General features: G+C 43.4%; 1 protein-coding gene across 4 annotated transcripts in view; it reads left to right on the top strand.

The window, feature by feature from the left end:
* The window catches only part of CARMIL1 (capping protein regulator and myosin 1 linker 1), a 596,509-nt gene that overhangs the window by 463,081 nt on the left and 113,574 nt on the right, over positions 1–19,854 (top strand). For all 4 annotated transcript variants that reach the window (XM_030212120.1, XM_030212112.1, XM_030212103.1 and 1 more), the window contains 2 exons: positions 7,331–7,397; positions 9,703–9,899. In XM_030212120.1, the coding sequence (XP_030067980.1) occupies positions 7,331–7,397; positions 9,703–9,899 (264 nt within the window). The remainder of the gene's footprint in view (positions 1–7,330; positions 7,398–9,702; positions 9,900–19,854) is intronic.

Below are 19,854 nucleotides of genomic sequence, written 5' to 3'. Positions count from 1 at the left end.
GGGGGCCACCCCACTCCCATAGATGGCCACTCAACTTCACACAAGGTTCTTAGAGTACTTGAGCTTAAAGTCTGTCCATAGTCATTAATTAAAAATCCTTTTTTGAAGTTCTTAAGCATACAATCTAGGGGAGTATCAATTTGTCTAGACGATTTCCCTCCCATAATGCTTACAGTTACAACACACAAAGAGGGAAGGAGTTTTTGGATTTGTGGTAAGGGGTCCACAGATCCGAGACACAAGGTAGACAGACAACAATCGCTTCCTTCCGTTGCTGGCCAATTGAACTCGCGTTAATTGGAAACGCAGCTATAAGAAGTCCGCACTCATTAACATTCAGGCATCACACATTCATTCAGTACAGAAAATCCCACCCAACAATTTCAGATTTCTCAGATACAGATAAGCTTAAGCGTTTTCGCTTCTAATCTCCACTAGACTAGAAGGTACTAGGGCCTTCGCTGAGAGTTGATCAGACTCTCCTTCCCCCAATTTTTGAGGGGCTGGTTTACAGTTTCCTAGCTAGGATTACAATACAGAATACAGAATACATACCCGGCGAATGTTCCTCAGTCAGTTGGGTGCTGGGATTAATGCAGGATTCAGGATCCCACCGCTGCCACCAAGAATTGTTGCAGGAATGGATGCATGAATTTATGATACTTCAGGAGTCAAACAGCACACCAGAATGAGAGAGAAATCTTCTTTATTTGCCAGCAAACAAAGTAGAACATGAGCATTAAGTCTCTTCTTCTCTTTCTCAGCTCTCTGTGTCTTTGTGGCTTCTGTCTCAGCTGCTTCTCTTCTTATGCTGTCTTCTCCTTCTTCTGTCTGTTCCTTCTGTCCTTCTTTCTTTTGTCTGTTCCTTCTGTCCTTCTTTCTTTTGTCTGTTCCTTCTGACGTAAGCTGCTTCTGCTCCCACTTAAATACAGTTCTAAGCCCCCTCCTAGCCTAGCCCCCTTACTCTCCAATTGGTTAAGGAATAGATTGATTACCTTGCCTCAACCAATCAGCTCTATACAAATATCAGTTACATAGGTTCCAGACATCCTAAACTGACCTATGACCTGGGGGCCCCTCAAGCTAGACATTTGGGCTCCAGAACTCCTGCATGTTATTATGATTGATTTCTCATCTATAGCTTAACCTGGGTTCACTTAGAGGATAATGGATATTCTTACATTTATTATTCTCATATTCCTAGTACTAACTGCTAACTAAACTCTGGCATTCATTAAAGGGGTCAAGGGCCAATCTTACTTAATAGCATACAGCTATAGTTTGTTATTTCTTTCAAGATCCATTCCTACATTTTACCTATAATTAATCAAGGAGAAGAGAGCTGACTAGTCCTGACCTTTTTCACCTATCAGCTTATACATTGAACCAGCCAGAACTGCAGATAATTCAAAACACATGTTTGACCTCTTAAACAGCAGACAAAGAGTAATACAGAATTTAGAAAGACATTCTACACATTAACTACACAGAATACATATTCTAAAATAAGCATAATCAGTATCCCTTATAAGCCATATCTACATATTAAGCACTTCTAAATAGTATTTCAGCCTATTCTTAAACTACAATATGTCATATGTCTGGCTCATGCCTGCTTGCAAAACTTATTCAATATGCCTAATAGTATACAGATGTTGAGCTAGCCTTCATCATTCACAAGGTACAGAGTTTCATTTCTCACTAACCTTTCTAACCTTTAGCTCGGCAAGCTAGACATTGAAAATAATCTGAACCATCTGGCATTCCTTCACTTTAGTTGCAAGGTAAAAAATTGAACTTTTAAACACCAGACTTTAATATCATTTCTTTGTCCACTGCCTCATCTGGAACCTATGTAACTGATATTTTGGAAATATATGTATAGAGATGATTGGTTCAGACAGGGTAATTAATCTATTCTTTACCATCTGGAAAGTAAGGGGGGCTAGGAGGGGGTTAAAACTGTATATAACTGGGAGCAGAAGCAGCTTACGTCAGAAGAAGAAGAAGGAGCTGAGAAGTCCAGAAGAGAACTGAAGAGGACAGACAGAAGCCACAAAGACACAGAGAGCTGAGAAAGAGAAGAAGAGACTTAATGCTGATGTCCTACTTTGTTTGCTGGCAAATAAAGAAGATTTCTCTCTCATTCTGGTGTGTGCTGTTTGACTCCTGAAGTACCACAGATTCTGCTAACACTAGTGGTAATTCCTGCAACACCTGGGCTCCCAGAGATTGTTGGTGGTCAGTGCTGTGACTCCAGAAGCAGTTCTGGACTTCCTGCATGGAGCTGCGCTGTCTGCGGCTTGCCCCAATGCTCTGAGTGTTGAATAAAAGTCTGTAAATGTATTTAGATGTGTGTTTAAACATGTGAAAGGTGCACTGTATGTGTGGTTTCATGGCACTAATGATTGTGGGATGTTTTGATCTGATTGTATAGAAATTTTATGGGGTTTTGTCTGAAAGTATAGCTTTTCTATTATTTCCTATGGAAAGTTATTTTCAAAAATGGAGATTGTGAAAAAACGTTAATTAGTGTCCATGAGGCAAACACCCTGTGTTCTGACACCTTATTGGCCACCAGCAGAGGTCAGCTGGTGATTCAGAGACCCAGTGTCCTATGGCAACAGCTTGCCAGGAAGTGGAGGAGGGGCTGAAGACACTAGAGAGTAAAGATGTGTTTAGGAGAGCTCTGAGTGCATGACTGGATTTCTAGGCAGAAAAGTGTGTGAAAGTAAGTTTTTCTGTGAGCTTTAAATTCCTGAATACAGGTGAAGAGAGTTGAAAGTGAAAAGTGTTGGATTTGAGCAGAGAAAGAAAGTTCTAAAACTGATTTTTCTGTGTGCTGTTTAAGTATATGAAAGGGAATTTCTCTGCAAGTGTTTGAGCTCAGAGTGCAGTTGAAGTGAGCTGGAGGAGAAAAGTGTTGGATTCGAACAGTGAAAAAAGAGCTAAAACTGATTTTTGTTTGTGTGCTGTTTAAAAGTTTTGCAAGTTAAGACTGGTAGAGAGACCATGATTGTGTAAAACAAATTTGTGCAAGTATCCCAGTTAAGCCACTAGGAAAACTGGGCTCCAAGCTGAAGGTTGGGCTTGCAGTATGTGTGTTCACATGCTGGTGCACTAGAGTGGAAGATTGCATGAATTTGGAGAGACAAAGATGCTGAGAGCTGTGTGACCTCAAGATCCAATGAAGAGTGCCCTTCCTTAGTTAGGGAACTCAGTACAAGAACAGAGAAACTATTTAAGGTTATACAATTATTCTTTATTTTGTTAGTTAGCAAGCCACAGTTATCCCTGAATCCCAGCTAGTGCTATTCCTGCTGTTAGGAAGGAAGGTTTTTTTTTTTGTTGATTTAATTTAAAGGGTGAGGCAGTAGGTTCCTGTACTGAAAGAGATGATCCTGAGCTCCAACATACAAGGGGGAAGAACAAAGAAGCTCCAAGAAGGGCCAAAGATAAGTCTGCACTCCTATGCAAAAGGACACTGCAAAAGGACACTGACTTACCTGTTGTAGAGACTGAATCTGGGTGTTCACACCTAAAAGACAAAGTAATTCAAAACAATTGATTCTTGAAACACACAATATAAAGGAAATTTGTAGATTGAGAGAGAACAAATAAGATATTTTGGTTAATACTTGTCTGTTGATTTCACTGTTGTTCTACTGCTGCACCTGTAAGAACAAATTATGCTATTAGTTTATGTATAAATGTATTTTTATGTTATAAAAGAACCTAATGTGTTAAGAACGTCATTTTTCCATACCCCAAATTGGGTTTAAATAAACAACTAGTAACTTGTACTTACCATCTGTCTAGTTACTGGGTCTTAAAATCCTTTTAGTTTTCTTTCCTTTCCATGGTCTAGGACTTTGGAGGCGAGGTTAGTTTAATTGTCTCGGAGCTCAGAGGTGAACTGCAGGCTTGAGGTATTCGGCCACGGGTAATAGTAGAGCTTGCAGGGCCTTCTGGGACGAGGAAGCTACAATAAACATTTGGAATTTCTAGAGAATAGCTATAGAACAAATACATTGTGTTTCTTGAATTATTTTAATTTACTTCTTTTGTCTCCAGAAATGTTTCCAGACGTATAGGAAGTGTAGCTTTTTGACATTCTGAAGTAGTTACTTCTCACAATCTTACCATGACTTTGCTCCTACCTCAGCAGAATACAGCAGCGACATCTTTCTGCACCTGCGCATTTCCTCCTTCTGTGGTGCGCACATGCACCATGGCTCAACAGATCTGGGTTAACGCCTAGGCATTATAGGGGCCTGAGCACTCTTAAGGAAGCTCAGCCCCGCTTTTCAGTGCCTTTGCAACAAGCCAGCCTTGTTCCTGAAAGCCGTGCTCCTGGTTCTGGCCAAAGCCGAGCCCTCTTCCTGGTTCCTGCCAAATCTGGGCCCTCTTCCTGGTTCACGCTCAAAGCCGAGCTTCATTCCTGCCTGGCCTAGCCCCAGGATTCCAGCCATACCAGCTTCCTGCTTTCGTCTTTCTCCATAGGCCTTAGAGGTGATATGTCTGGCACAGTTGGCCCTGCGACTATAGCCCAAGGGCTCACTACACTGAAACACGACACTTGTAATTGTTATATTTCAAAAACTCAATTTGATGATTTAGATGGAGGGGAAGGGATGGCCAATTCTGATTCCTTAGATTTGATGGTATTTTTAGAACTTTATTAGGATATTATTTTCTTTTGATTACTCTCTCCTCTGAACAGGGAAAAGATTAGATTGCTTAAATGTTATTTAGAGGAAAAAAGAAAACAATGTTATGGTCAGCCTACCCAGTTTTTTTCTGATGTGGCACAAGCCACTCAACTACAATAGAAAGAAGTTCTTCAGTTTAAGACCTGGGGTCTTGAAATGGGAGCTTCCGTTTACTTTCCCCTGTAAATGCCTGGATAAATAATGGGAAGTTCAATATGACTTTTAAGATCCTGCTCAGTTTTAACATTTTCTAATTGAAAAAGAAGTGTCCTTAGAGGAGGGACAGTTTAATTTTGGGCCTAGGAGTGTGACAGGTTTGTTTGGATGTATGAGCATGCCAGAAAAGAGGGGAAGTATGTTTGGAGGGAAATATAGGGAGGTTCATCTTGGCCATGTTAAATTCAAGATGATGATGATGATAGAACATCTAGGCAAAGATGTCAGAAAAGCAGACTGAGACTTGAAACTGAGTTCTTGGTGACATTTTTGATATAGAGACATCTAGGAGTCGTCAGCATAAAAATGGTATTGAAAGCCCATGAGTGGTGATTAAACCATCAAGAGAACAAGTGTAGAGGAGAGAGAAGGTGATCTATGACAGAACTGTGAGGTACTAAATGATATGGAAAACAGCAGTGAAAGGAATCACCAGAGGAAATACTTAAGTTACAAAGAAAGAGGTAAGAAGAAGGCCAAGACACAGCAAAGCCCTGAAATACAGTTGAGTTTAGTATACCAAGGAATAGATGACAGCCAATAGTGTCAAATGTAGCAGATTGGTCAAGAAAAATAAGGGCAAAGTTCTTTGGCCTTGACCTTAAGGAGGGTTCTGGAGAGTTTGGCAAGAGCATCTTCTAAGGAATGTAGAGGGCAAAAGCCAAACCAGATTGGATCTGAAACGATTTTAGGTGAAATAAAGTCGAGTTGTTTGACTGATTAAAAATAATTTTGAAGGCACGGTTATTTAGGAAAGTAATATATGTTGCATAAGGTATCTCTTACTTTTATTATGCTGTATTTGTTTTAGTGTATGTAATGTGGCATTTGTATGTTTACAGTATTTGGAATTTTATTATGGTATTAACACCATGGATTGGCTTAGCAGATAGGCAGAATGTAAATGTAATATTAAATAAAACTAAGACAGTGAACATGAATGGCATATTGAGCAATTTGAAACAAACTATCACTATTTTTCATCCATTCACACAAAGCTCACGACTTAGTGCTTCTCTAATCCATCCATGTTCAAACGGACAAGGATGGATTAGAGAAGCACTTACACAGAGTGAAACGGAGAGCCCCGTTAAAAAAGTTTTTACAATTAGGGCAGTGTGAATGGATGAAAAATAGTGATAGTTTGTTTCAGCTTTAAAGGTTGTTTATGAACATTTTTTTTATTTTGCTGAATTTGTGTCGACTTTTGATATTGAGCAATTTGGCCATGAAAGAGAGGAGGGAGATGGGATGATAGCAGTGCTGGTAGGGTTTGCTGAGGATGTTTGTGAGGAGTGGTTTGATAACAGCATGTTTGAAGGAAGAAATCTGTGTGTATATCAGTGTATATATATCTATGTTGTCTCTTTATGTCTGTGATCAGAAGAGTGAAGGAAAGAGGCAGTTTGAAAGGAACAATTCCCTAAGCTCTGTGTTTGAGTGTCAGTGTTGCTGTTCTGCAACTGATGGATCTCCCTCTTCCTAGAAATGTATTGGCCATTTTCTCTGGAGCTCCTGGTATGATCTGGGCCATTTTAGAGCTTTGTGTATCTTTTCCCTAGTGTATTCCCCAAGCCAGTGCATTATAATTTTGGAGAGCTGTTTTATCCCAGGACAGACATTTTCAAACCTTTTGCGTAGTTTGTTTCTATCATAGTTTTGGGTTGCAAAAAAATAAGTAACATTTGATAGCTTGAAAATGTGTTTTCTGCATTGCTGAGCAATTGTAACTGTACACAAAATATCAAGTTCTGCTGTTTTGCAGCCATGATAGAGATGATGGTTTCTGAAAACAGCAGCAAGAGGATGGTCAAAAGGGATAATAAAACCATACAATGGACATGGTTGCTGGTGGTTAAGTATCCCATTAGAGGCCATTTTTGTTTTGAACACTAATTTTTCAATTATTGCAGTGCTGCAAATATTGCAGTGTTTTTCAACTGCATCTTAGTCCTAGAACATTTCCTTGGGTAAATTGAAGTCAGTCCTCATTCTGTCTAGGTAAAAATACATGCAGATCTCTATAATGCATGCACACACAGCTGGATCGAGGGAAGGCAATCTGGGGGTATGTTTTGGGCAAAGTTGGATGAGCTCATTGAGTCTTAATTATTGCCTTTTAGCAAAACTCTGTGTGCTACAAAATTTGTAGGCCCTTTTTACTCGTAGTTTAAAATGGGAAATAGTTTGTACGTATGGACTTTGCATGTAGGCAGGCTGATTTAAAATTTCAGTGCTCAAATAGAAAATTGTTTGTTAGCTTTTTTAAGAGGTATTCTGAGCTGGACTGGATTGCTGATCATGAATCTGCTTAACTTGCATTTTCTCCATTTTTTTCTTAGCCCTCAGCCTCTCCACCTATGAAATTTTGGTTTTGTTTTCTTTGTTAATTTGTATTGTAGGTGACTCCTAAATCAAAAAGGAAAAGTATTCACAGCAGAATGCTGCGACCTGTTTCTAGAGCCTTTGGTAAGTGAAATATCTACTGCTCAGTCTTCAACAGATTAATGCTTTGGGGCAGAAATGTAATCTGCTCTGGAAATCTGTGGCAGATAATCTGGTCTATTTTATTGATGAAGATTTATTTGTGGTTATTCTCTCTAAACTTTAAAGAATGTCATTCATTAGAAGTAGCATTGTTTTTTCTCATTTTTGCTTGTGTGTGAATACCTCCTGTGCCCTGTGGAGTGCAGGTATGAGGTGTGTGCACTGCACATACACCCCATGCAGTGAAAGTGTGTAGTCTCTATAAGCACATACTACCACCTACATTTCTATCAGGTTGCAACACTGCAGGCATTTGAGTGCATTCCATCTAATTCCACTGGTTCCCAAACCTGGTCCTAGAGGCACCCCAGCCAGTCAGGTTTTCAGGATATCCACAATGAATATTCATGAGAGAGATTAGCATACTGTGGAAGCAGTCCATGCAAATGTCTCTCATGAGTATTCATTGTGGATATCCTGAATACCTGACTGGCTGGGGTGCCTCTAGGACCAGGTTTGGGAACCACTGCCCTAATTCTATAAAAGTCGCCAAAAATTGCATGTGCAAATTTGAGCTTGCACCCAATTTTCTCACGCAATTTAAGTAATTAACAAGCAAAATAGTGCCAATAATTGGCTTTTTGTCAAGCAATTATTGGCACTAACTGGAATCAAGATGTATGCTTGTAAATTTAGTTGCGTGTCCCAAAAAAGGAGGCGTGAAAATAAGAGAGTCATGGGCAGTTCAGGGCAGAACATGGGCATTGTAAGGTCACCACCACCGGGAGACTCTTGGAAAAGTCTCCTGCACCGGGAGACTCTTGAGTCCCTCAGCCGTTTAGCTGAGCTGTGTGCTGTAATCCACTGCTAAAGAGCACATGGCAATCCACAAGGTCAGATCATTATACTTTATTGTAATCCCTTTGTGTCAACTGCTCCTCCAAAGGTAGTTCCCACCACAGCATTTCTCAAGAAGCATAGCAGTTCAACAGCATAGTATTCAAAACAAACAAAAAAAACCCCCAAAGTTACAAAATCTCAGCAGTTCATATAAAGCAGTTATGCAAAGCAATTCTTCAAACACGGTAGCTCCAGAAAGGGTTCCAGCCCTCCCCAGCAGTTCATGTCAGCAGTTAGGCAAAACAATTCCCCAAACACAGCAGTTCAGAAAAGGTTGAAACTCCCAGCAGTTCATGTATAGCAGTTATGCCCCAAACCACCACTCCTCCTCTCTCCCTTTCAAAAGAAATCAACCTAGGGAGAGTGGCAAGGGTCCCTCCCCAACCAGGCCAGCATTATACCCTGACCACCACCCGCATGACCCTTCCGTGGTAAACCTGTTTTCTCAGCTCCCCTTGTGGGATAGCCACCTTTTCCCTTCTTCTACCAGGCTCTCCTCCCGAGCAGCCCTCTCCTGTTTCACCTCCTTACCTTCCAGTTTAGTCAGAGCAGCAATCTCCATCGGCTCCTCATGCTCTAGTTCCTCCCCCTTTTATTCCCCTTGTCAGTCCATAGGTTCCTCCCCACACCCATTGCTCAGCTGCTCTCCATTTGCTTGATTGAGCAGGTTCAGAACTCCTTCCCTCATCCTGGCTCTCTGGGACAGGTTTTTCCTACTCCCTTCCCTTGCCCTTCTCCTGACCTCCTCTGGGGGCTATTGGGGATTGAAGTCCCTGTTTCTACCATGGGACCTACTCAGGGGCTGCTGGGAATTGTAGTCTTTTCCTTTTCTTCAGTCCCCAGGGGAAAAGACTTCTTCCTTTCTCTACCCAGTCTCCCTCCCTCTCAAGCCTCCTCGTTCCTCCATGTGCCTTCATTCTCACCCTCATATTCCTCACAGCATGGGTTTTGGGTTACACACACACATTTATCAACTATAGGGGTTCCATGCGTAAATTTAGGCAAGGGTATTTGCATCACATATTCGTTGGAACAAATGGACACCTAAATTTACGTTTGACCCCAGGACTTAAATGCTATTCTGTAAACTGCACCTAAAGTGTGGTTTATAGAATAGCACTTAAGTGGGGTTTTTTCTGTGCCAATTTTTTAGGCACAATTTGTAGAATTCACCCCATTGCTGCTGCAAATTATGGAATTCAGCCTTTTTGTATCAAAATACCTTTGCTACCACACTGTTTACCAACTTGATTTTTGGGGCCTGCTAATGGGTCTGTTTTGGGGATAGTCATGTTCAGCATGCATGAGATTTGTTTGCATAAGCTGGGTCTTCCATGCCTCCAGTTTGAAAATTATGTAGTACTTAATTTTGTCTCACTGCTTCCAGAAATGGAGTTTGACTTGGATAAAGCACTAGAAGATGTTCCAATACATGTAGAAGACCCGCCATATCCTCCCAGCAGGCCGGATAAACGAGCATCTACTGTCATCTCAGAGTTGCCCTCTGAGGAAGGGAAAAAACTGGAACATTTCACCAAATTCAGGCCAAAGAGAAACAAAAAGCAACAGACTGGTAAAACGCCTGTAAGTAATTCTTTTCAAATGCTCCCTCTGCATAACAAACTCTTTGTTCATCATGAAAACTTAGCTCACTATCAGTTCACTTCATAAAGTGGAGCATCAATGTAATTTCCATTCAAAAATGTGGACCTGATCCTTTCTTCTGTCCTTCATGACAAGAACTGGACAATTTGGCAATTAAATCACTATTCTGAAGAAAGAAAATATGTACACAGTATGAGCAAGAGGGAGTATAGCAATTATACAAACAATCCTCTAGGGTCATAAGCATAAAAGCACATATGTATAAAATATATAGATCACGTGGAGGGGCATAATCGAAAGGAACGGCCAAGTTTTGATGAGGACGTCCTCGCAAAACATCCCCATCCAGGGGCGGGGAAACTTGTATTTTCGAAACAAGATGGACGTCCATCTTTCGTTTCGATAATAGGGTCACGGACACCCAAATCCTGAAATTTGGTTGTCCTTAGAGATGGTCGTCCCTAGACTTCGTCGTTTCTGATTTTCGGCGATAATCAAAACCAGGGATGTCCATCTCAGAAACGACCAAATGCAAGCCATTTGATCGTGGGAGGAGCCAGCATTTCTAGTGCACTGGTCCCCCTGACATGCCAAGACAGCAACCGAGCACCCTAGGGGGCACTGCAGTGGACTTCATAAATTACTCCCAGGTACATAGCTCCCTTACCTTGTGTGTTGAGCCCCCAACCCCCCCCCCCCCAAAAAAAAAAAAAAAAACCCACAACTGTACACCACTACCATAGCCCTTACGGGTGAAAGGGGGCCCTTAGATGTGGGTACAGTGGGTTTTGGAGGGCTCACTGTTTCCTCCACAAATGCAACAGGTGGGGGGGGGGGAATGGGCCTGGGTCCGCCTGCCTGAAGTGCACTCACCCACTAAAACTGCTCCAGGGACCTGCATACTGCTGTGATGGACCTGAGTATGACATCTGAGGCTGGCACAAAATATTTTGAAATATGTTTTTTAAGGGTGGGAGGGGGTTAGTGACCAATGAGGGGAGTAAGGGGAGGTGATCCCTGATTTTCTCCGGTGGTCATCTGGTCATTTTGGGCACCTTTTTGTGCTGGTCATAAGAAAAACACGACCAGGTAAAGTTGTCCAAGTGTTCATCAGGGACGTCCTTGTTTTTCGATTATGGGTCGAGGACTTCCATGTGTTAGGCACGCCGAAGTCCCACCTTCGCTATGCCTCCGATACGCCCCCTTGAACATTGGCCATTCCTGCGACGGAAAGCAGTTGGGGACGTCCAAAATCGGCTTTCGATTATACCGATTTGGACGACCCTGTGAGAAGGACACCTATCTTCCGATTTATGTCGAAAGATGGGCGTCCATGTCTTTCGAAAATGAGCCCAAAAAGGTCCAAAAGAGTTCACTAGGAGTTTGTTTCACTTATGCTTCATTCTCGATTCTTTGTGTGAACAAATTATTATAGCAATATTCACAAAGTAATTAAGAATAAGAAACCAAAAAGTATGGAGTATGTGAGTCTTCATACCCTTTGTCATAACAAACCCAAATTAGCTCCCTGTCCAAAAATTACCTTAGCAAGGCCCATAGTAAGTTAAGTAGAGCCTGTGTCCAGTCACAGTACTCAAACTGATTCAGATACTCCCAGGCGAAGAGTTAAGCTGTTTCTTTTGTAAGAAGTGAATTTGAAGCAAAAGTCTAAGGGTTCCTTTTACTAACGATTAACCCATTCAGTGTTCGGTATAAAAAGATATTAGCATCATCTTTTTCATATACAACTGTTGTAATCTGGAATTAAACTTCCTTTATCGCTGAAGAAACAGACCACTTTTTATGCTTTCCACAGAAGTGTTATCTTTTCCAACAGTTTTTGGATTTTTGTTGTTTTCATTTATGTAATTGTAGTTCACTATTTTATTGTAAACTGCTCTGGACCCTTTGGAGGAGAAAGCAGTCTATAAGTACAGGATTAAATTAGATTAGTGCATGCTAAATTCCTTAGTGCTCCTTAGTAAAAGGATTCCTAAATGTTATGTTGTTTATTCTTAACATACCGCTATCGCTGTGTTACAGAACAAAGTGGTTTATATTAAAATCATAAGAGAGGAAGTGACGTCAAGGAAAGAAATGGAAGCTTGACTCCACTGCTCCGCTGGAGTGGGGGACAAAAGAATAAGTAAACGCACCCGAATTCAATGATTGAAGTTCCTAAACAGTAGCTGAGTACTTACAAGACAATGGCAGCACAGAAGAAGCTTGCTAAATTCCAGTTCTCCGCAGAGAAGCGGGTGAACGGCTCGAGTACGATAACGAAACCGGTGGTGCTCAGATCCAAGATGGCAGAGCCCGAAACTGATTCAGAGCCAGACCACAAGGAACACATGCAGAGTGATAATGAGCTAACCAAAGGAGACATAGCACGCTAGTTCCAAGAGCTGAAGTCGGAGATGGGCGCGGTAAGGAGAGATATTCAAACAGCAGTGTCAGAACTGCGGAGAGAGGTCCAGGAGATTGGACACAGATTAGAACAAACTGAAGAGAAACCAGATTGTCATGCAGAGGACCTATTGAGGATCGAAGAGGAACAAACTGGAGAGCCATGCGAGAGAGGAACTAAGAATGCACTGGAGGACCTGTAGAACAGATCCCGGCGCAGCAACCTCTGATTTAAGGGACTCCTAGAAGATGAACATAGTAACATAGTAGATGACGGCAGAAAAAGACTTGCATGGTCCATCCAGTCTGCCCAACAAGATAAACTCATATGTGCTACTTTTTGTGTATACCTTACCTTGATTTGTATCCGTCATTTTCAGGGCACAGACCGTATAAGTCAGTATAAGAACTGTGCAAAAGTGGTCAGAGAGATTTGCGCCTTTGTTTTACACACAGCAGATGTTAATAACGGAGAATTGGCGCCAGCTTCTATTTCCTTGGACAGTGCCCACAGGAGTTTTGGCCTTCAGAGGGAGAATCTGCGCCGGGACATTATAGTAAGTTTCCATAACTATTCGATGAAGGAGGCAGTGTAGAAAAGAGCAAGGGTCATGAGGGCCATTGTGTGGAACAACTGTAAAATTCAGATCTTCCAGGACCTGGCCAAGGCCACCCTTCAGCGAAGGAAAGAGCTATGTGAGGTGACTGGTTATTTGCAAAAAGTGGGCTCCAGATACCGATGGCTTTTTCCTTTTGGATTAGAATTTACTTTGGGTTCCCAAACAAAGAAGGCTCAAACTGTTGCAGGAGCGTGTAAAGCTCTCAGAGAACTGGGCTGCATGGATCTGCCTGTACAGGAGGGGTCGCCCCGTAGCCGCGAATCTTCCAACAGTTTGCAGTCCAAGTGGCAGAAAGTCCAGTGGGGTCGGAAATGGGCGACCTCTGGAACCCAGGCAGGAACGAGTATGGCCACATGAAGCAAATACGGACTGAGTTTATTGACCGTTCCTGAAAGACCCAGGGCTGGCTTAATGGATATTATTGTGTGAACTTTGGGGGACTGGTATAAGTATGGATGAAGTGAAGGCGTGAATGAGTAGGGAGATGGTGAGAGAGCAGTTTATGAGAGTAAGTGCTGGGCTGGTGAGTTAGAGGAACCCTGACTAATGTGCTCTTTATCAGGGTGAGTACGAGATAGAATTTGTTACCCATTCCTGCTCTGGATGCATTTCCTCAGTGAGCAAACTGACCGGTGAGGGTAGGGGTCAGTTGGGAAAGGGGTGGGGGAGGGGGTTTAATAGTGGGATCGTGGAATGTTAATGGAATGAATGATCCAGGAAAAAGAAGTATTGTTCATTGAGAATTAAAGTGGCTCAAGTGGGATGTAATTTTATTACAGGAAACTCATTTGCGGAAAAGAGATACCCATCTGCTACATTTTAGTGGGTATAATGAGTGCTACTCCCATGCAGAACCGGGGGGGGGGGGGTAAATGAGGGTGGGGGATTGGTGATTTTTATAAGATCTGAGGTTCTTTTTATTAAAGAGGATATATTTTTTGATGGCACGGGACAATGTCTGGCAGTCGGAGGTCACTTGAGTGGTCAATCAGTGTTTGCACCTAATGTGGGCCAAGGGGAGTTTTGTGAATCCCTCTGGGATACGCATCGTAATTTCATTATTGGGCAGGTGGTTTTGGGTGGGGACTTTAACGTAACACCTGGTCTGTTAACTCAAGGGGAGGTGGGGGAAGTAACCTAGTTCACAGAAGAAAGCTAATGAAACTGGCCCAAGCCCTAGATCTACTAGATATCTGGAGATTACAACACTCAGGGCAACATACTTATACCTTTTACTCTCATGCACAAAAGACCTACACACGTATCGACGCACTTTGGTGTGGGCGAGCACTTTTGGGTCTAAGTGAAGGACTCTGGGATCGGTAGCATACATATTTCAGATCATTCTTCGGTGTGGGTTCATTTAGAGGGTCTACAGGGTGAGAAGAGACAAACTTTTTGGAGATTAAATGAATCTTTCCTGGGAGATAAGGAAGTGGGCAGTGATATACATGAGGTGATATGTAACTATTTAGAGTTTAGTGACGTGGGTGGAGTGTCTGATGGAACTATGTGGGATTCTGTTAAGACAGTGGTGAGGGGGTCATCTGATTAAATGGAGGACGCGACGGAAGAGGGAAAGAGGAGTCCAGGAATTGGAGCTCCGTAAGGCGCTGGTCCAATTGGAGACTTTACATCAAAGAAGGGGGGACCATGGGGTGGGGATTCAACTGTCAGAATGTAAAGAGGCCCTGCAAAAGATTCAAATTGCCCAGATGGACTTCCATAGATGGTTGGTTAAGCAGAGATTTTATGAATTTAGTAATAAAGCAGGAAGGATGTTGGCCCGGCATTTACACAGGCGTCAAAACCTGGCCACGATAAATAAAATAAAGGGCCCTGGTGATGTACTGTACTTCAGGGACAGTGAAATTATGGACCAGTTTGTACAGTACTACACTGCCCTGTAAAGGCGTGGAAGCTCCTAAAGAAGTAATAAGGGGATACTTAGAAGGGGGAGGGATGAAGAACATATCACTGACAGAAAGAGAGGAGTGGGAGGAACCGATTAGGGGAGAGGAGATAATGAGGGTGATAAAAGAACTTAAGGAGGCTAAAACTCCAGGCTTAGATGGTTGTACTGCAAAGTTCTATAAGCTCTTTGCGGGGGAGCTGATTCCATTGCTGGTGCGTGTGGGGAATGCATGCCTTTCGGACAGCTCCTTCCTGCCGAGAATGCATGAGGCGGGGATCTCGGTGATCCTGAAGCCGGGAAAGGATCCTATGGTTCATATAGGCCTATATCCTTGCTTAATGTGGATATTAAGATTCTAGCAAAAGTTATGGCAGATTGTCTCAGTAGGGTTTTGCCACACTTGATTCATGAGGATCAATCGGGGTTTATCTCTCACAGACAGGTGGCGGATAACATTCGAAGGACCTTACATATAATTTGTGGAGCGAAAACGCAGGGAGATTCCTTGGCCCTGCTGACAACAGACGCTGAAAAGGCGTTCGATAGGGTTGACTGTATATACCTATGGGAGGTACTAGGATATATGGGGTTTGGGCCCAAATTCATAGGCTGGCTTCAGAGCATTTATGCAGCTCCAGTTGCAAGTCTTAAAATAAATGGAGGTTATTCCTCACTCTTTTCGATCAGTAGGGGAACGAGGCAGGAGTGTCCACTCTCCTCTTTATTGTTTGCTTTGTCTATTGAACCATTTGCTAGTAAAATACGAGCTATAGGTCATATCAGGGGGATTCGGATTGGGGGGGGGGGGGGGTAGAACATAAAATTGCCCTGTTCGCTAATGACATCTTATTTTATGTCAATGCCCCAAAGTTGACCCTGCCTATATAATCCGGGAACTAACTAACTAATTTTGGGAAGTTCTCAGGGTTTAAAATAAATTATGGGAATCACAATTTCTGATGTTGAAGAAAGGAGACTGTTGTAGTCTTTTCTGTTCCGCAAGGCTGACAAGAGCTTTTGATACCTGGGAATACAAATACCTAAAGCTTTAAACAAATTGTACACCCTGAATTATACGCCCTTGATTCAGCAGCTTCGGAGGGAGATGAGAGGGTGGCAGGGCGGGTGGCTCTCTTGGTGGGGTAGGATTGCTGCAGTGAAAATGAATATTTTACCCCGATTGCTGTTTCTATTTCAATCCTTACCCTTGCTGGTACCTAGGTTGGATCTGGAGCACCTACAATCGGAAATCTCTGGTTTTGTGTGGGGTAGGCGCACCCCAAGGTTACCTAGGAGGGTGATGTGGGGCTCAACTGAACTAGGAGACAGAGAAATGATACATTTAGAGTGGTATTACTGGGCAGCCCAATTGAAGTTAATTTCAGCTTGGAGACAGGGAACCCAGTCAACTAATAGTGTACTAGAACAGAGTTTTGTGAGTGATTTCTCTCTTGATGCTGCTCTCTGGACTTCCCTCACAGCGAGAATATAAACAGTTGACTGCTAACCCATTTGTGTCCCATGTGCTCATACTATGGAGTAGGTTAAAAATTAAGTTGATGTCACGTCTGTGGCCGTGACCACCCTCAGACTTACCTTATTTCTGGGGGTCAGCTTCTAAGCTGGCTTCTGCCTATCCTTTCTGGAGTAGTTTTCCTTCTGTGTACTGGCTGCTTCCAGCATGGCTATAATTACTCCACTCTACTGCACCTGGGGGTGCTGCCTGAGTTAGCTCTACCTCTGTCTCCAGCCTGGCTCTGTTTGCTCCTCTGTGCTGCACCTAGGTATTCTAAGTCTCTCTATGTTCTGTGCGCGCTCTGCCTGCTCCTTGGTTTGTGCTCCTCTCACCCGCTGGTGGCCAGAGCCAGTGGCTGTCATAGTTTGTCTTGCTGTTCCTACCCGTTCCAGACTTTAGCCCAGTCCGGTTCTTCAAGGCTGCTGGACTTGTCTCTCTTGTTTGTGTCTGGACAGCCTCCGTAGTTGCTTACTGATGGCTGCAGCTGCTCCTCAGGTGTTGACGGGCTTTATTAATCACGTAGAGACTGCAGCCTTTGTATCGTCTAAGGTCCCTGGTCTGTTAGAGTGCTCTGTGCACTGCTACCTTGTCCAGTTCAGTGTGAATTTCTAGCTTGTTACTAGTAGCTTGGGCATAGCTTTTCTTGTTGGCTTGTATACTGCTTTACTAGTTCTCCTGTGTGTTGAGTTGTGTGAGTTCCTAGCGTGTGACCCGTTAGTTTGGGCATAGCTTTGCTTGTTAGCTTGTGTACAGCTTTACTAGTTCTCCTGTGTTTTGCTTAGTGTGAGTTTCTAGCTTGTGACTAGTTAGCTTGGGCATAGCTTTCTTGTTGGCTTGTGTACAGCTTTACTAGTTTTCTTGTGTTTAGCTTTCTGGTTTTCCCGTGTGTGTTTTCCTTTGCTTCTTGGAGCTTCAGCCTTAGTCCTGTCCGCTGCTAGTACACCTTGCTACTGGAGCTCCAGCCATAGTCTTGCTACTTGACCTGACCATTGCCTGAATCTGACTACTCTCTGCCTGCTGTCTGACCTGACTGCTGCCTGTACCCAGATATTCTCTGCCTGCTGCCTGACGCAACTTCTGCCTGAACCCTGATACCTTCTGCCTGCTGCCTGACCCGACTACTGCCTGAACCCGGATATTCTCTGCCTGTGGCCAGACCTGACTATTGCCGGAACCCGGACATTCCCTGCCTGTCTGCTTTGCTTTCGCCTAGGTGCCTGGGGGCACTTCTATATCCTGATTCCTGTTGTTCCTGCTTGCTAGTTCCAGTTCCGGGTTTCCTGTAAGCCCTGCTAGCTGCCCGAACCTGAGGGCTCAACCCTCAGGGAATGGTGGCTAAGCGTAGGTGAAGCCTAGGTCCAGTGTGTTCCTGTCCAGCGGGTTCCGGTCCAGTGTATACCAGTCCAGTTTGCTCCACTCCAGTGTGTACCAGTACAGCGGGTTCCGGTCCAGTGTATACCAGTCCAGTTTGCTCCACTCCAGTGTGTACCAGTACAGTGGGTTCCAGTCCAGTGCGCACCCGTCTGGTGCATTCCAGTCCTGTGTATTCCAGTGCAGAACTCCAGTCCGGGGTTCCAGTCCAGCCTTGCCTCGTCTCTGCTTTGAAGGTGACCTTGCCTGCCACTGCCGCTCCACGGTAGTGGTCCAAGGGCTCACAAACCCAGTGCTTCCAGGGAAGAAGCCTGACAGTTGAGGGGCTCCAGAGTGCCGTCCTCCTTTGCGCACGTTTCACAGGAACCAGGCTTTCAGGTGGGCCTTAGACGGGGGACTTACTATTACTACTACTACTTTCTAAAGCGCTACTAGACGTACGCAGCACTGTACATGAAGAGACAGTCCCTGCTCGACAGAGCTTACAATCTAATTAGGACAGACAAACAGGACAAACAAGAGATAAGGGGGAATATTAAAGGGAGGATGATAGAATAAGGGTTGAGAGTTAAAAGTTGCATCAAAAAGGTGGGCGTTTAGCTTAGATTTGAAGACTGCCAGAGATGGAGCTTGACGTACCAGCTCAGGAAGTCTATTCCAGGCATATGGTGCAGCAAGATAAAAGGAACGGAGTCTGGAGTTAGCAGTGGAGGCGAGGGGTGCATACATCTCCTGGGCCCGTAAAGGACTGAATAGGTTCTGGGATCTCCTAGATGGGGGGGAGACGCGCTTGTTCGAGGACTTGCAGGAGGAACATGGGCTGCCCACATCAGATCCCTTCTACCTACCTACAAGTAAAACATTACCTTTCGGGTAAGGGGTGGCTGAGGGCAGACCCGGATGAAAGTGAACACTTGGAGAACCTATGGTCTTCTATGGGGAAAGTTAGATGAGTCATTACTCTTTTCTACCGACTTATCAGAGGGGATGAGTTTAACTTTCCATATACGAGGGCCTGGGAGGATGATTTGGGGTGTGAAATAAGTGTGCATGAATGGAAAGCCATATGCTTAGAAATGAAGAAACCTTCTATATGTGTTTTGATAAAAGAAAATGCATTTAAAGTTTTGACGCGATGGTACTACACAACAGAGCGGATTTTAAAAAAATGTTTCCAGGGGTCACAGATCTATGTTGGAGATGTGGTGAAGAAACTGGAACTTTCCTTCACATCTGGTGGACCTGTGGCCGAATACAGGAGTATTGGAAGTCAATAACTCAGTTGATGGCAACCACCCTTGAGGTTGAGTGTCTCTGTGATCCTAAATGGTGTCTGCTGGGATGGGGGAATCTAAGAGGCCTGAAATGGCAAAAAAGACTTGTGACTATGTCTAGCTGCTGCATAGTCAGTGTTAGCGGCCCATTGGAAACAATCTAATGGACCTACCATTTCCACATGGTTGGTGAAAGTCCAAATGTTGGGGAAATTAGAAAAATTAACTGATTGCCGGATGGGAAAGTTTGATCCCAAGGCGGTCGAGTGGGTTCATCTGGATCATCTGATGTGTAAGGGGTAGGGGGGATTTACAAGGGGGTGGTGGGTAGGGTGGTGAGGGGGGGTAATGAAGAAGGGGTAGTTTAATGGACTTAAACTAAGCTTGGCTTCGAGAGGGAACTTGTTGAGACAATATTGGTTAGATATCCTTCTTTTGCATTGTTGTAACCTTCTCAAAACTTTAATAAACATTTACTGTGAAAAAAAAATCATAGAACGATCCCTCAAAAATGCTTTCTTCACTGCTGACTTCAGTTAACCGTGCTCAAAAAATCTTTGTCTCGGTTGATCTGACTGGCTCAGGCTCTGCCAAAGTGGTGCATACATGATGTAGGGGGAGGAACTGGCTATTAGGGAGATTGTTCTTAAGTGTATATAGATGATAACACTCAAATTGCAACAAATTGTTCCATTCCACTGGTTTACGATACAAGGTGGTAACTAGCTTTCCATTTTCTTTCTTTATCCATAAATCCAAATTTTCAAATATTTTCATACTGAAGACATCTTGAAATTTATATTAGAGTTCAGCATATTCAACCAAGCCACAA

The sequence above is a fragment of the Microcaecilia unicolor genome, chromosome 1 (genome assembly GCF_901765095.1).
Source record: "Microcaecilia unicolor chromosome 1, aMicUni1.1, whole genome shotgun sequence".
Classification (NCBI taxonomy): domain Eukaryota; kingdom Metazoa; phylum Chordata; class Amphibia; order Gymnophiona; family Siphonopidae; genus Microcaecilia; species Microcaecilia unicolor.
This window is presented reverse-complemented; position numbering and strand designations above follow the sequence as displayed.